We start from the raw sequence: 15,932 nt of genomic DNA on the forward strand, positions 1-15,932 counted from the left end.
AAAAATCCTAAAGAATGTGATTGTTTAACATCATTGAATAAGGATATCTCAAGCATTTCTTAGCAATACAATACAATTGTTCTACAATTAGAAATATGAAGATTCTGCGGGAAAGATACTTAGAATTGAAAGGAGAAGAGGGAAAAAAGAAGTAAAAGTAAACCACGGGGATTAAACAGCATTCAATAACACAAATACTAACGACAAAATATCAACGAACAAAATTGTAGACATAGGAAAATTCATATCCAGGCTATTACAATAACAAAATATTAAATGCAATCCCAAATTCACTGAAATTGAAAACACCCCTTTAAAATTAAAAGACGCGGTATGATTTGCCCATTGAACTCTTCAGATACAAGCACCTCACCTGAAACCAGCAATAGTTTACATTAGATGAATGGAAGGTTCAGCCAGATTAAATATTCTAAAGCAGGGAAACAGAAACAGAAGCAAAAACAAAATCACAGCAGCACAACTGAAGAACATATATTGTGAACATTGAAAATAAGGTACTGCTAAATGGTCACAAAGTTATCTGAGGCAAAACTTCAACAAAAAATGCAAACTAAAACAACATTTACTATTGATGTTATAGTGATGTTATAAACATATACTTGGGATGGATATTGAGAGCATATTGCCAGTCATCTTATTATGTCAAAGACTATTGCTCAATTTGATGTTATAGCCGGTTATTGCGTATCATCCAATGATTCAACACAACCACCATAAAATAGAAGGTAACAAAGCAATGATTTTACTCGATGAGATGTTATGAGTTGAATACTTACATTCTGCCAATTCTTTTTTAACAAGGACACGAGGAAGTTAACACTCAGTTGTACATTTTGGAATATTTGTTTCTCGTCCATACTGACATTGCCAACAGCTACTCCCATGCACAACACTTTCTTAAGCTGGAATTTAACCATAGCCTTAGTCTCATTGACCTTAGCCTCAAGAGATTCTTGGTGGGAAACAAGTGTAGGGAACTTTCCTGCAAAGCCATGCAAAATATCCAAATCAGCACAAGCAAAAATTTAAATTTGAAGGAAAAAAGTTAAGGCAAACTTTCAGAGAAACCAGGTCAGTAAATAAAAGTGAAGCAGGGGGATAGAGTATGAACCAAATACAGTTAGTAATCTTAAATTTAAAATAACTTAATACATTCACATATTACTAACATAAAACATAAACAGGATCTATGTCAATAAATATACTAACAGACAGCAATCCAAAACGCCCAAAATAGAACACATGCCTGCCTTGTTGAGACCAGGACCCAACAGACGAGGAATCTGCTTGATAACAGCTTCAGAAGCTAAAAAGGCTTGGTACCTCTTTGCCAATTTCTTCACCAGTTTCTTATTTTTGTTTAACTTCTTCAAAGCTTCAACATCCATCGATTCCAATCCTATTTTCTCTGCCTGAAATGTGCATATTAGAATGTAAGGCATTAACACAAGCAACTTATTTAGCAACAAACAGATATTCAAAAACACTACTATCCTGGCTAAGTCCCAGATGCAAAAATCACTACCATCAAAACTAAACAAAAGCTATGAAGCACACATACACTAACACGTCGCCCTAAAACAATTTGAGAAAACAACACAATTCAAAGTAATCATCATGTGTTGGTGTCATGACTCGTGTTGAGTAGGACACCGACAAGTGTCCTAATCTAAGGAGTGTTCGTGCTTCAAATACATTGTTGAATCATGGTTACAAATTGACAGACGGCACAAACATTGTGTCATTTGACTCATTACAAGAAAATAAGTCATTACTAGCAATCAATCAACCAAACAAATTTCAAATAACAGAAAAATAATGAGGATAATAATAATGCACACATTTGAAACTCAACTTGAATTCAGCACTAACTACTTCACCTATGTGTATATTCAATTCAACAAACAGTTTGAGTGCAACATGAAATTGTTACCTCCTCAACATGTTGGGCATCACCAAGCATGCAAATTTTCATCTTGGGTCGAGGAATATGTGGTAACTTAACAGACCCACTAAAACGCTTATCTTTCTGAGGATCATAGTTTTTTAGACCAATCTGGAGCTCAATAGTCTCCACAAATTTACGTCCTTTATCCTTTGAAGCACCCATGATTCCTGTAATTGCTTCTCTAACAGCATCACTCTGAAGCTTACTGCACATTCAACAACAAACAAATCAAAATAACTCCATTTTAGAGAGAGAGAGAGAGAGAGAGAGAGAGAGAGTACCTCATCTTCGATACTCCGAGTTGCGATGGAGAAGAGGAGCTGTGAAATCTGGTGTAGTTGTGAAATCTGCTGTGAAAAACCCTAGGAATTTTGGAGTTTTGTTTTGGGCTGCTTTGTGATCCAAGCCCACTATACTTTATTTTTTGTCTTCAGTTGTTTTTGTTAATAAAATTATTGTGTGATTAAATAAGTTAAAATCATCCTAAAAAGTAGAAATCTATTACTAATTGAAACATAAACGGTGACGATTCGGATCGTCGGCTGCAATTATGCCTGCTGCCATGTCTACTGCAGGAGATCATCCGTTCGATTGACATCTAATCATGGGTCATTGTTATATAGAACTAGAGTAGTTTTACTTTCTCGGCTCCAATTATTTCTTTAGTGCACATAGTTACTTTTTTCTTCTTTGGTATATTCATGGCTGGGCATTTTATATTTTTTATATAGTTTTTTTTTATACTAAGATCCCGTTTGAATTAGTTTATTTTTGAGTTTATGCAAATACAATTTCCGTCGGTGAGAACTTATAAATTAATATAAAGGCTTATTTATTTACATAACCTATGTTTCATAAGCTCAAAAATAAGTCAATTCAAACGGACCCTAAATATAATTTTAGTTCTGTAAAATGATGAGTTTTTAAGTTTAATTCCTAAAAATAATTACATTTTTTATTTTTGTTTGCATTTTATAGGGACTAATTTGAGGAATTAACGTATGTACTTTTTGTATAAAATATTCAAAAAAAAATTATTATTAAAAATTGCAATAATATGAAAGACTAGAATTATAATTAAAATTTAATAAGAACTATACTTTAAAGTTTGTGTGCTTTTACCATAACCGATTCCCTTTCGTTTTTATTTATTTTAAAAAGCAGAGTCGTATAGTATTACTCTTAATTTCCTAAACGTGTAAACCACATTATAATTACTTTTAAAATTAGTTATATTAAAAGAAATTATACCCGTTAAAAAAAAATTATAATTATTTTTTAAAAAATGTCGTACCAAGTACCGGGTAGTAGCAGTACCAGGTACCAGTACCTATGCAACGTATTATAAGTATAACTCAATTATAATAAATAATAAATAAAAATATGCAAACCACAACCAAACTAAATAGATATAAACAATTAAATAAAATACTCTCATATATATATATATATATATATATATATATATATATATATATATATATGGGGGCCGCTAATTTAGACCCAGTTGGGTCTAAATTAGCAAGGTGCACCTTTTGAGTTGGACAAAAATACCCTTTCTTTTTTTTAAAAAAAAAAAAAAACATATTGGCGCTGATCCAGTGTCGCGCGCCTACCGCAGGACCACCGTTACAGACCGTTGATTTCCATCAGACGGCCAAGAGATGATCTCATCATGGCTGTCGGATCAATCAGACAGTCCAGATCATCCATCTCCATGATAAGCCAGCGCGTGCAACACACTAGATCTGCGCCCGGAGAGAGAAAATTTCATTTTAAAAAAGCAGGACACGTGTCAACTGCTGGGTGGTTGGCGTGTTTTTTTTTTCATTTAATACTTTAAACTCAATTATTTCGTTGTAAATTAATTTTTTATTTTTTTATTTTTATACCAAAATTCATAATTTTTTTTTGTCTACAAATAGAGACTTGGTTCGTTTGATTTGGACACAAAAAAAAAAACTCAATTTTTCACTACCTTTAATTATCTTTATATAATACTGTGAAACCATTTAGCTGGTAGAATGGTTTCACAGTATAACTCTCTGAAACCATTTTACTGGTAGAATGGTTTCAGTGAGTAATTTCTTAATTGTTTGCTTCTGAAACCATTCTGAAACCATTTAGCTGGTACAATGGTTTCAGAGCGTTGTACTTTGAAACCATTTCACTGATAGAATGGTTTCAGGGGAGTTGATTTTTAATTGTTTGCTTCTGAAACCATTTTACTACTAGAATGGTTTCACAGTATAACTCTCTGAAACCATTCTTCCAGCTAAATGGTTTCAGAAGCAAACAATAGTTTTTAATTACCGTTTTATCTCATTTAATTAACGAAAAATAGTTCCAGGTCTCAAAAAATTTCATAAAATATACCAAAAGTTCCAGAATATTATCTAATATTTTATTAGAAACAAATAAAAACACAATTGGTTTCAGAGTACAAATCTATGAAATTATTATTATTATTTGTTAAATGGTTTTAAATAATCAGCGGAATTTGTGAAAATAATTTCATGACTTGAACTAGGGAGAGTGAGGTACACAAGAGGGTTCTAAATAATTCATAGTACTTTACATAAAATTTTGGAAATTTTTTATGGAATTATAATATTTTTAATTACCTTTTTACTCATTTAATTAACTAAAAATAGTTTCGGGTCTCCAAAAATTTCATACAATATACCAAAATTTCCAGAATATTATCTACTATTTTATTATGAAAAAATAAAAAAGAATAGAGCCTCCCTGAGGCCGCACGCGCCCCCACGCGCCGCCGGTGAGAGTGGGCGACGCGCACTGTTCATCGTCCCTCCCACCCGTTTTATGCAGAAACGGGTCGTGCGACCCGGCTTTTGACCCGGTTCGATCTCCCTCAATACTCAACGAAACTCGACGTTCCTTATATGGATTTTGATCGTTTTTCAATTTTACAAAGGTTTCCGGTATTAGTTTTTGAAATCGGCGTTCGATTCGCACGTAAAATGAGGTCGAAATTTGGAAGAAATTTAAAAAATGTAATAGTTGTTCTATTGTTTCAAAAAAAAAAAAAAAAAAAAGGTATTTTTATGATGCAAATTACATACATGCCCCAGTTGCTCTATTGTTTCAAAAAAAAAAATGGGTATTTTTGTCCAACTCAAAAGGTGCACCTTGCTAACTTAGACCTAACTAGGGTCTAAGTTAGAAAACCCCTATATATATATATATATATATATATATATATATATATATATATATATATATATATATATATATATATATATATGCGCTAATGAAATAAAAGAAGTCGAGGCTGTAAATCTTCTTTTTATATTCAAAAGACAATCCAACGATTTATCATTTGCAGCAGTGATGGCAGCAGGCGTCCTTGCAGCTGAGGATCCAAATGCAAACGGTGAAATCTTTTTTAAACAGTAGTGGCATATAGTCGGTGATGACATTTTTAATCTGGTTAAATCAACTTTCCACTCAGATTACTTTGACCCAGCTATTTCTGACACATTGATCATCCACATTCCAAAAATCGACCCCCTCCCCCCACCACTTTCAAAGATTTTAGACTGATCAGCTTGTGTAACATCGTCTACAAGATCATTACCAAAGTTCTTGTCCAACGACTCAGGCCTCTTCTTGATTCTATTATTGGACCCTACCAAAGTAGTTTTCTACCAAGTAGAGGTACTTCTGATAATGACATTGTTTTATAGAAAATCATTCACTTCATGCGGTGATCTAAGAAAAAGAAAGGTTATGTTGCTTTCAAGCTTGACCTGGAGAAAACCTTTAATAATGTTAACTGGAAGTTCCTTCAATCTTGCCTTCAAGACTTCGGCTTCCCTGATATCACTACTCGGCTTATTATGCATTGTGTTACTTCCTCAACTTATTCTATCCTATGGAATGGTAACAAAATGCCCCCCTTTAAGCCAACACATGGTCTAAGACAAGGAGACCCTCTATCACCTTATCTCTTCATCCTCTGCATGGAAAAACTCTCAATCGCCATCAACAATGCTGTCCAACGAAAAGCTTGGGACCCCGTCCATATTTTCGACAATAGTCCTCGCATGTCCCACCTCCTCTTTGGCGATGACGTCCTCCTATTCACCAAGGCCAAGAATTCTCAAATTCGCTTCATCACTGAATTGTTCGAACGCAGAGTTACTTGCCATCTACAAGGGTTTCACTTTGGCGAAAAATATGGCTATTGATGAGTTGCTTTGCTACTCTGATTCTCTCCACTGTATTAACCTCATAAAAGGTCCCAATATAAATTATCATGTTTATGCCGTGTTGATTTAAGACATCAAGAAATTGATTTCTCAAAGTAACACTATTATTTGACACACTCTCAGAGAGGGAAACAATTGTGCGGATTGTTTAGCCATGCTTGGAGCCTCTTCAGATTCTGATCTTACGATTCACGCATCTCCCCAAAAGGTCTCTTAGATATTCTCCGGAGCGACGCGGCTGGAACTTTCTTCCTTAGAAAATAGTTTTCTTTTTTCTCTTTTTGTCTTTTGTTTTTGATTTATAACCAAAAAAAAAGCAACATAGACAAAACAAAAAAAATAGAATCTTTTTAAAATATTAGAAATCTATTTTTAAAATTAGAAATCTATTTTTTACAATAAAAATTTAAAATATTATAATCTTTTTAAAATTAGAAATCTATTTTTTATAATAAAAAATAAATGATTTTTAAAATATTAGAAACTTTTTTTTTTGTTGACAATAATTTTTTTTTATCTAGAGACGGGTCTAGCTCAGATAAATCAGATAAAAATTAAAATGGTTTGGTTTGAACAATGAATTTATGATTCTAAAATTACAAACTTGTTGACCTGACATATTATAAAAAGTATATCTCTTTTTGTTTTTGTCGAGAGTTTAATGAACATCGTCAGTATATAAAATTACTTTACATCAACGATGAGTCATAACTTGTCAATATATACTTAATGATTTAGCTCTATTTGTAGCCCCAAAGTATCTCAATCATTCATCGATAGAAAATAATAGAAAATACGATGATTTATATTCTACACAGCAAACATTTGTCAAAAACTACTCTCTTAATTTTCTCAATGCCAAGCAGAAACTTGTAAAAGAATTATATTTGAGGTTCCAACGTAATTATTCATCATCGTCATACAAAGCTAGTTACCAAAATTCTCAGCTCCAAGAAGTGCAAAAAAATTATCAAACTTGGAAACGTCGTCATGTGAACTCAGCCTTCCATCAATACATCAACACATCCCCTACTACGGCTTTAAATTTTCTCAAAACATAATTTCATACAAGAGAAGAAAATATAACAGCTCGGATATAAATACAGAAGGAAAAGGACATAAAAATGCACCTTTTTTATAACTATTTCCTTCATTGGGTATTAGCCATAAGTAATGCCAGGATCAGTGCAAAGGTGCAAGTAAAAGCTCGAAGTTTCATACAAGCAAAAGCTCTAATCCTAAAAAAATCTGTTTGATGTGCACTTTCTTGTTTCCTCGTGAAATTTCCAGATTCCTATTACCAATAAAGTTGTGGTTTCATCTCTTGGCAACTCTGCTTCGTCTAATTGTCCTGGATGGAGTTGCATGATGAGCTATATCCATCGCTTTTTCCCAACCTTGATCTGCTTCCTCATCACTAGTTTCATCAGATCTCCATCTTGGTCCACCATTGATGTTCACTTCAGTATTTAATTTCTTCGTATGGCTAAAGAAATGAAGTACACAGAAGAATTCAGTCTACACTCTACCCAATATTAAACTAAAATTGTATATTACAGCTAATATCAACAAAAGAAAAGAAAGAGTAACAAAATAAAGAGGTAAATAGATTAATACCTCAGAGAAACATCCATTGGATCATTAGTGGACACTAAATTCCAAATATTATCATCTTTATGTGATTGTACATTCCTACTATAAATATTTGGGAGGTCATTTGTGAATTCTTTAGGATAGCTGAGCGTGGATCTAGCAACAGGGTTAGCTGTAGCCTTCCAGGAGAACATGGGACTGGTAGTTTGATCATGGCCAAAAAGCAGGTTCTGTTCAACTCCAGGCAATACTTTGTCTCGCACGTTTTCTTGGGAACTGCTTGGTGATCTGCTAAATCCCTTTGAAGGCATACCATTGGTGAGACGGATCTTATGATTCCTTGGAGTTGGAGTGTTATCATATCTAAGAATTTTACCAATTTTACCTTGACGACTTGAAACCCTCTCACTATTGGTAAATAACCCCTTGTGAGGGTATGGTGGCGAAATGAAATTACCAACCTCAGGAACAGTAGTGGGGAAAGGCGTGCCTATTTTAGCTGAAGTTGCTAAAGTTGATGAACCCAACAACCCAGTTGTAGGATCTTTATGCAGCATGAGGGAGGGATTAGCAGATGAAGGAATCAATAAACTGGTTGATGTTGAATCTTGAACCTGATGAACATCAAATTTATCAGGAACTTCAGCTACCCCATGAGAAGTAGCAGCACCTTCATTAAAGTTTCCGCTTTTTAGTTGTTCCTGCTCAACTTCTGGCAACAACTCCAAGCTTCTGTTCTGTTTTATTCAAATTTAAAATCATTTCGCAAGCTCAATGTAACAATGACAGTTTAATAAACATGTGAATTATTTATAGAACAAGCACAATATATGCCGTGGCTGCAAACCAGGAAAAAATAACTAATGTCTGTTGTGGTTCAAGGATAATTCTGACAGAAAATATTTGATTCAGAATACTATATTTTAAATTACTTACAACCAAATTAGATCTCCACTGAATAGTCTTTTCTAATCTTGATAAAAATTCTTGATTGATGGAACCTTTTGAAATGAAGTCTTGCTCCACCTTTTCGAGTTTAATATGAACTTGATATGCTTCAGAGTATCTGTAGCGCTGAAACCAGATAAATCATAAATATATAAGCCACAGATTCTGTCTCATTTTTGTCAAAATTAAATATTACGGTTAGAAAGTTACACTAAACTATCTTGACATTTAAGAAGTGAAAGAAAGTTTGAGCTTATTTATGGCAAGAATCATAACCTAATATCAAAGTTAGGTATATAAAGCCACATCAATACCAAGGCTTACTGCACCTATTATGATCCATTGATCAGGCTTTCTCAATCATATCCACAGATGATATGGATGAACTGGCCACAAATAAAATATTATAGAAGAGAGTCGCATCAAGAAAATCCAGGAAGCAAGTTGCATTGGGGTGGGATATATGTAATTGGCAAGGAAGGATATGCGTAATTCCTCATCTAGTACCAGTAGTGGATCTGGCTGGCAGGATAAGCCAGAGGGAACTACACTTGCAATGGGGTGGGATGTAATTAGCAAGCAAGGACTAGGTGATAGTAGATACTAAAGAAATATGGATAAGAAATTGTTGTCACAAAGGATATGAAAACCCAAATAGGTGGATAATAGTGACATGCATGAAATGGACCAGAATTAAACATGAGGAGAAAAGTTAAATTTACAAGATTAAAAAATTACAACTGCAAAGACGCCCCACAAGCAAAGCCACAAAACCAATGGACTAACAAGATCAATGTTATTAGTGGAACTAGCTATTGAAGTTGATTACCTGAATATAAAACACAACAAGTAGACTTCCAGTTGTCCTTAGGGGGTCTTCGGTAGCATAATCCAAAAGACACTTGTGTATATATTTTTCTTCATCAGAATTCCACGGCAATTCTAGCATTCGGTCCACCAAGTTTCTCCGAATACAAAGGCAACAAATCTCTGTTACCAGGACCTCCACCCACTCAACCCCGTTACAATTTTGGCCTTTTTGTTTCTCAGTATCGCCAGACAAACCTTTATTGAAAGTCTTCTCTTTCGCTTTGGTGCAGAGAACTCTCTGATGCATAAATGCCTCAGTCAGAAGCCCACACTCAATCCTTACCCGCACTGCAGTGACAGCATCCCTAAGTGAATTCATCTGCAGTCCACCATCACATCCAGACCATCTCAAAACCATGAGAGCTGTATCAGGACTACCCCTTTCCAACAGTACTTCAGCAATTTTAGGATGGGAAGTTGGGCCAGATATTTCAGGAAGAAGGCGGCACGCTTCCTAACAGAATAATAAACCACATTACTACTCTAAAAGGAAAAGAACCGGTCCATAATATATTAATATTACAATATGCATCAATTTTTACACAACCATTCGGAGATCAGTTTTTTAGCTTCCTTTTAATATTGGGAAAGGGGGATTCTATTTTCTGGTTGCTATTATTTAGCTTCCTGTAGTGCTCCACTACATTCTCACCAGCTCATGCTTTATATAAGGATCATATATTAAATTCCAACATACTACTAATACTAATAGACATACTGCTAGATTGCCTAGATTCTTTTCCCTAATGAATATATTCCTTATCATCGGTTAGTAGTTAAAAAAATCAGTATAATAATCTTGATATAAATAGATTTATCGTTGTTTTACTAAGATAAACAAGCGTTGAAACTCATTAAGCATAACGTTATGGCTAAGTTACCTGTAAAGATTCGTCTGTGTGATCATCAAGAAGGTAAAAAGTCAAAGACTCAAGTAATGAGTGCCTGCTAATACTAAATGCAGCTGCAAAGTCCTCTAGTATGTGTCTCCATTCCTCATCAGGAATAGTCCAGTGGCGATCGTACAAATAATACAGAAACTACAGAAGTTAAGGAAAGAAAGAAGTATTGCTCAAAATAATAATCATTTCCGACAGGAACATCCAGAGTTCCAAATCAGCGAGAAAAGGTAAGGGTGATAAAAGGATACTATTGCTTGTTTTGCAATCACCGCGTCAGAACTTCCATGCAAAAAGAGTAAGTCGGCAGCTGCTCGAAGATTTTTGAAGGGATAGTAACTCAGCACATGATCCGTATTGGACCTGAAAATTGATGCTTCATCTCTCTGCAAGACTGCAACTTCTAATCCATCTCCAATTTCAGGTATCATCACCTCCTCCAAATCAAGATTATTCAATGCATCTTCAATAAATAGAGATCCATCATGCCCTTTTGACTCCGTAGATTCATTTATTGCATCAGGCCAAGCACGTCTAATCGCTTCTGATTTCCGTTTGCGGACAACTGAAGCCCAAGATGAACTATTGGAATTGGAAAAGTGAGATCTCACTTTCTCCAAAAATTCATGTCTAATACACCAAATAATAATCTCCATATGCTGGGTACAACAAAGTAAATAAATTAATCACCAGAAAGAGGATTGTAACGAGCTACTTTATACATAAAAGAACTTCATATCTTTAGGATAGTGGGAGACAGAAAGATATAGAAGGTTACCAAAATAAGGGTATAGAAACAACATGAATGAAAGGGTAAGACAAATATCAGCCACTTCCACTGAAAGCCCCCAACACACAACATATAACATCTAAACAAAGGTCATTACATCCACACTTTTCAAGATTAAAAACAAAGCATCATTTAAACTTCAAAGTTCAAACACAACATAAAGGAAATAGCTAGAAGTACCATAAAAAAAGAGATATCAACACGTTTATCTAGATGATTTTACAGCACACGATCTGGGCAAGAAACATGACAAATCAAAATATCAATGCAAATGCAAAAATTGTAAATAGTTATATTATAGGATTCTCCGTTGAGCACAAATTCTTGCAAAATTATACCTGCTTTGTCTTTAATATGCTCTCTTGAAGATGGTGCAGATCATGAAGTTGTGCTGAAAGAGTACCCTTAAAAGATGACTCCAAAATGTCTAGCACATTTGATATGCCCTTCAGGTATAATGAAAATTTCAGAAGTAAACTTAATCTATCTTTCATTCCTGAGATATCAAGATTATCTAGTAAAATCTGTTAGGGAGACAAATATTAATTAGTCTGAAAAATAGGTAATACTAGTAATTAACTTTAGATACCAACAACTATAAAAAAAAATTGAGGATACAAATTCCCTGTAGTTCAGTCATGATGTTTTTGAATGTCCTCTTGCACCAATCCTTCACTACCACTTCATCCAACAAAAATGCTATGACAGGATCACTGGAAACAGCAGTTTCATCCATACATACATCTGTAATATCTGTAAAGTTTCTGGTCAAGAAAATGCGAAGTAGAGATAATAGGCGACATTACAAGACATTAGAACCAATACAAAACATGGGAAATGAAGAAGAAAAACAAACTTTGAGTTTCTCTCAGACAAAAACACTAATAAGTACACAATTTTCTAACTAGCTTTCCTTACCAATAAATAGGTATTTTAATTAAAATTTTGTAAAATATTTATGCCAAAAAATGAGTGACACAGAAAGGATACAATGGCAAATTAAGGAAACCAAGTTATTCTCAAGTGCGACATCAAATAAAGAATAAAGGCGTTGGACGTCAGCAGTCAATTGTTTCTCCCCATCTTCTATTTCTTGAAATCTCTCATCACACCTTTTGGAAATAAGGCCAGCTTCCATGCACTCATAATAAAGTCGGTGACGCAGTTTAGTACCACTCTTAGGAATTGGGATTCTACAAATTGGACAGATGTCACACCGTTGACTACATTCTTCACATAATGAGGCGTGTCCACATGAATTCAACACATGGTGGACATAGCGACCACAGCTTCTCAAATCTCTAGTGGCCCGGCAGCGCTCAACTTTAGCTTCTTTGCACAATTCGATCAGATCAATAGCAGCCAAGTGCTCCAATGTTTCCTGAAACAAAACATCAAAGGCCATTTTTTCCCTTTGCTCAAACAGTAACTATTTATTTGAAAAATATGAAATGCTAATTTATATCTACAGCAAAATACTGTTTTTTACTTCGGCTAAACAGGCATAATGAGAATTCAAACTGAAATTCCATTTACAACCAAATGAAGGATTTGACATAGGTAACAACAATGCACTATACAAAAAAAAAATATTAGTATGAACTATGTGGTCAATAGCACACTATAGAAACATAGCGGACTGGAGCAGGCAGTGACCCCTACCGGAAGTATGTAGCAGCAGTAGCACCCGCTACATCGGCCAAACTCACAGATATCCACAGTTGTGATAGCCTCTAAATGCTACATAAAATAAAACTTGTTTTATTTATTACCCATTTTTTTGAATTTGAAATTTAATGTTTAGTTACTTTAAGCATCCAAAACTTGTTTGTTTTCTTGAGTTTTTGTGGTATTTACTTATATGTTCTGCATAAGACCTGTAACATTTCATTGCAATTTCATGAATTTTGAGTATTATTTAAATGTTTTGGGGCGCACGTGTGTGTGTGTGTGTGTGTGTGTGTATTAAATATGTATGCATAAATTCAGAATAGCAGTCATCAAACTATAGCTTTTTTGAGGTCAGCCGCTATGCACTGTTATCCCTGCTGGATAACTATAATTATCATTAGGTTTCAATATAAACTCTACAGTTCATTTTCACTGATCAATTTATAGCTCGTTACACCAATCCAAATAAAAACTCCATGCCACAAAACCTTGACTTAAAACCCTCACAAATTAGTTACTAATTAACACGAAACTTGTAAAATTAGGAATATGTTCAATAATAATAAATTTCAAGAATTCAATTTCTTAGTAGTTTACATTACACATTAACACAAGAACTTTTCTCACAGTGCTCTATACTGAAACTTATCATCATTCAAATAACTTTAATACTAAAATAACATTTCAAAGGTAAAATTAACTGTAAAAAATTTCTAACCAAACAGTGCGTTAGTGATTGAAAGAAACTAGGGTTTACAAAGTAGCTCAACGACAATAAAAACGCAGCAATTAAAATTGAGATGGAATAACAGTACCTGAACTAATCGGCTACTGTAGTTCGGCTCTACGGTTGGGGAAAATGATCTAGAAATGGCGGCGGCGCCACTGGAGCTCGACGAAATGGTGGTGCCTCCGTTGAGCTTCCTATCCATTATTTATCAGCGATGATAGGAAAACAGTGAAGTTTGTGAGATTTTGACGAATATAGAGATGAGGTGTGAGATTGGGGAATGGTGGTGGTTAGAGTTCACCGGAGGAACGCGTCGATGGTCGGAGAGAATAGAAGGAAGCTCTCGGAGAGGGAAACCTTTCACAGATTGGAGTTGGAGGGTTTTTGAAACATTTTTTGTTTTTTGCTTCTGTTACTGTAATTCTTCGCTTCAACTGATTTGGGCCAATAGAACAGAGTTACGGCCCAATATATCTTGGGCCCGATTTTTCGATTTTCATAAACGGGGCCGTTTGTGAGTTTTGAAAACTTCTCTTTCAGGGTCATGATTCTTTTCTCTCCCGAAAATCCAATTTTGCCATAAAAAAAATTCGGAACGCATTTTTCGAAGTTTTTCTAGTTCAAATTCATGACAAATTCGGTAAACACATTCCGAAGTTTTTTTTCAAGGCAAAAGAAATTCAGAAAACGCGTTCCGAAGTTTTTATTGAAGGGCAGAAAAGAAAATCCAAGGGAGAAAAAAGAAACATGGGAACCGGAAGAGAAGCTTTCGTGATTTTTTCCCCTACTGGAATTTTCGAAAACATTATGATAGTATTCTAGAATTTGAAATGCAGTTTTGCTTATGAAAATTAAGACATTTGACTCAAGTGGTTAATGAGTTCTTTCTATGTTAAGTTATTCGGGAGAAACCGAATTCGATTTTTAGTGCGAACAATTTTTTGTCAAACTGGTGGGAATTAGAGAATCAATAAAAACAAAAACAAAAAAGACTATAGAATATGTTTATTTAGTTAGTTTCACTAGCATCCTAGCTACACCAATTATAATCAACTTTTTCTCATTCATTCAATTGTAAAGTTAATCTTTCTCATAGTTTATTTTTATATTTGTTAGATTCCACCACCATGCTTCTCAATATATGAGAGTACACATTAACACAAGAACTTCTCGAACAAAAAAAATAATAGTGGTTTCAAAGAAAAATCAAGGCAGCATATATGAGAGTTTTACTATGAGTCTTTTGACCGATTGTGTCGATCCTTGAAATTCTCACCACTCTCAAACCCTTCCTTCTTCCCCCATACAACTTGAATTTTAAGGAATTATATTTTTTTGTAATTACAGCAGGACGCTATAATTCTACTATAACTGTTTTGGGCCACTTTAAAAAATTACTACTTTTTTGTTTTTCTTGAAGTTACTTTTTTGCGCTAACTCTCTGATTTCAAGAAGAACGCCGTTGATTTAGAGTTTAGCCGCAAATTAAATAAAGTTCGACAAAAAATTATTTTCATTAGAAATTAAATTCCAATCATTCGAAATAATTCATCCCGAGAGAGGTTTATTAATCATTTCAGTCTAATTCTTGATTTACTACTATTTCTCTTACATTATCATATTGTTATTTTGGTAAACTTTTAACACTATGTTGTAAGTAACTTTTAGAAAAAGAAATTAAACAAATGGATTTAATTACAATTCGATATCTCAAGTGAGCATGTGGTCTGAAACATCGTGTGCTGCTTCGGTTTGGGAGCTATCCATAAAAAGAACCCAACACACACTCACTCCCCAACAAAAGCTATTCAAAAGTGAATTAAGATATTAAGCCCCAATCTATGGTCTATAATAATATGTTAATGCAAGTAGACCACGTTTTGCACCAACAAAAAGCTTCCCTAATTTGCTCATTATATATGAACAATAGGGAACACACACCTGCTAATTATGCATTATTTTAACCAAAAGTGGCCCTCTCATACTCACACTAAGGCACCAACCTTTGTTAATTAATTAGTAGTAATATTGTGTTGGGCTGTCATATGATTTGGGGTCCATGAATCATGGTTGAATTTGAACAAGAGTTCAATGAAGAGAAGAAAAAAATCTTAGATGGGAAATGAAATTCGAACAGAATATAATAATTTAGGAGTAGTTTATATAATAATCATTGTTTCATGCTTCATATAATTACATGGAAACCTTTCATCATTTGAAGAATCAA

At 34.2% G+C, this 15,932-nt stretch overlaps 2 protein-coding genes across 2 annotated transcripts; both read right to left on the reverse strand.

Annotated features, from left to right (window-relative positions):
• Nucleotides 1–158: 158 nt before the first annotated feature.
• LOC123911402 (60S ribosomal protein L10a-1-like) lies at nucleotides 159–2,393 on the reverse strand. Its single transcript, XM_045962805.1, has 5 exons — nucleotides 2,251–2,393; nucleotides 1,955–2,174; nucleotides 1,268–1,433; nucleotides 798–1,003; nucleotides 159–373 (listed from the first exon to the last, which is right to left on the reverse strand). Exons 1-5 carry the CDS (start codon nucleotides 2,253–2,255, stop codon nucleotides 320–322), a joined length of 651 nt encoding a protein of 216 aa, XP_045818761.1. The 5' UTR covers nucleotides 2,256–2,393; the 3' UTR covers nucleotides 159–319.
• A 4,692-nt stretch (nucleotides 2,394–7,085) lies between these two features.
• On the reverse strand, nucleotides 7,086–14,151 carry LOC123911403 (E3 ubiquitin-protein ligase HOS1). The gene is made up of 10 exons (XM_045962806.1): nucleotides 13,791–14,151; nucleotides 12,295–12,685; nucleotides 11,923–12,057; nucleotides 11,643–11,818; nucleotides 10,766–11,173; nucleotides 10,497–10,655; nucleotides 9,575–10,069; nucleotides 8,734–8,871; nucleotides 7,822–8,534; nucleotides 7,086–7,690 (listed from the first exon to the last, which is right to left on the reverse strand). Exons 1-10 carry the CDS (start codon nucleotides 13,905–13,907, stop codon nucleotides 7,522–7,524), a joined length of 2,901 nt encoding a protein of 966 aa, XP_045818762.1. The 5' UTR covers nucleotides 13,908–14,151; the 3' UTR covers nucleotides 7,086–7,521.
• Nucleotides 14,152–15,932: the final 1,781 nt, after the last annotated feature.

Source organism: Trifolium pratense, linkage group LG2 (assembly GCF_020283565.1).
Source record: "Trifolium pratense cultivar HEN17-A07 linkage group LG2, ARS_RC_1.1, whole genome shotgun sequence".
Lineage (NCBI taxonomy): Eukaryota > Viridiplantae > Streptophyta > Magnoliopsida > Fabales > Fabaceae > Trifolium > Trifolium pratense.

What these genes read in the sequence shown, in the direction of transcription:
- LOC123911402 (XM_045962805.1), bottom strand. An exon ending in TCCTGGTCTCAACAAGGCAG is followed by an intron (nt 1,004 to 1,267) that starts GCATGTGTTCTA and finishes ATGGCTTTGCAG; the next exon opens with GAAAGTTCCCTACACTTGTT. An exon ending in TAAAAAAGAATTGGCAGAAT is followed by an intron (nt 374 to 797) that starts GTAAGTATTCAA and finishes TGCTGGTTTCAG; the next exon opens with GTGAGGTGCTTGTATCTGAA.
- LOC123911403 (XM_045962806.1), bottom strand. Translation starts at nt 13,907, where the DNA reads ATGGATAGGAAGCTCAACGGAGGCACCACCATTTCGTCGAGCTCCAGT. An exon ending in AGTGGAGATCTAATTTGGTT is followed by an intron (nt 8,535 to 8,733) that starts GTAAGTAATTTA and finishes TGAATAAAACAG; the next exon opens with AACAGAAGCTTGGAGTTGTT. An exon ending in CCAATGGATGTTTCTCTGAG is followed by an intron (nt 7,691 to 7,821) that starts GTATTAATCTAT and finishes TCATTTCTTTAG; the next exon opens with CCATACGAAGAAATTAAATA.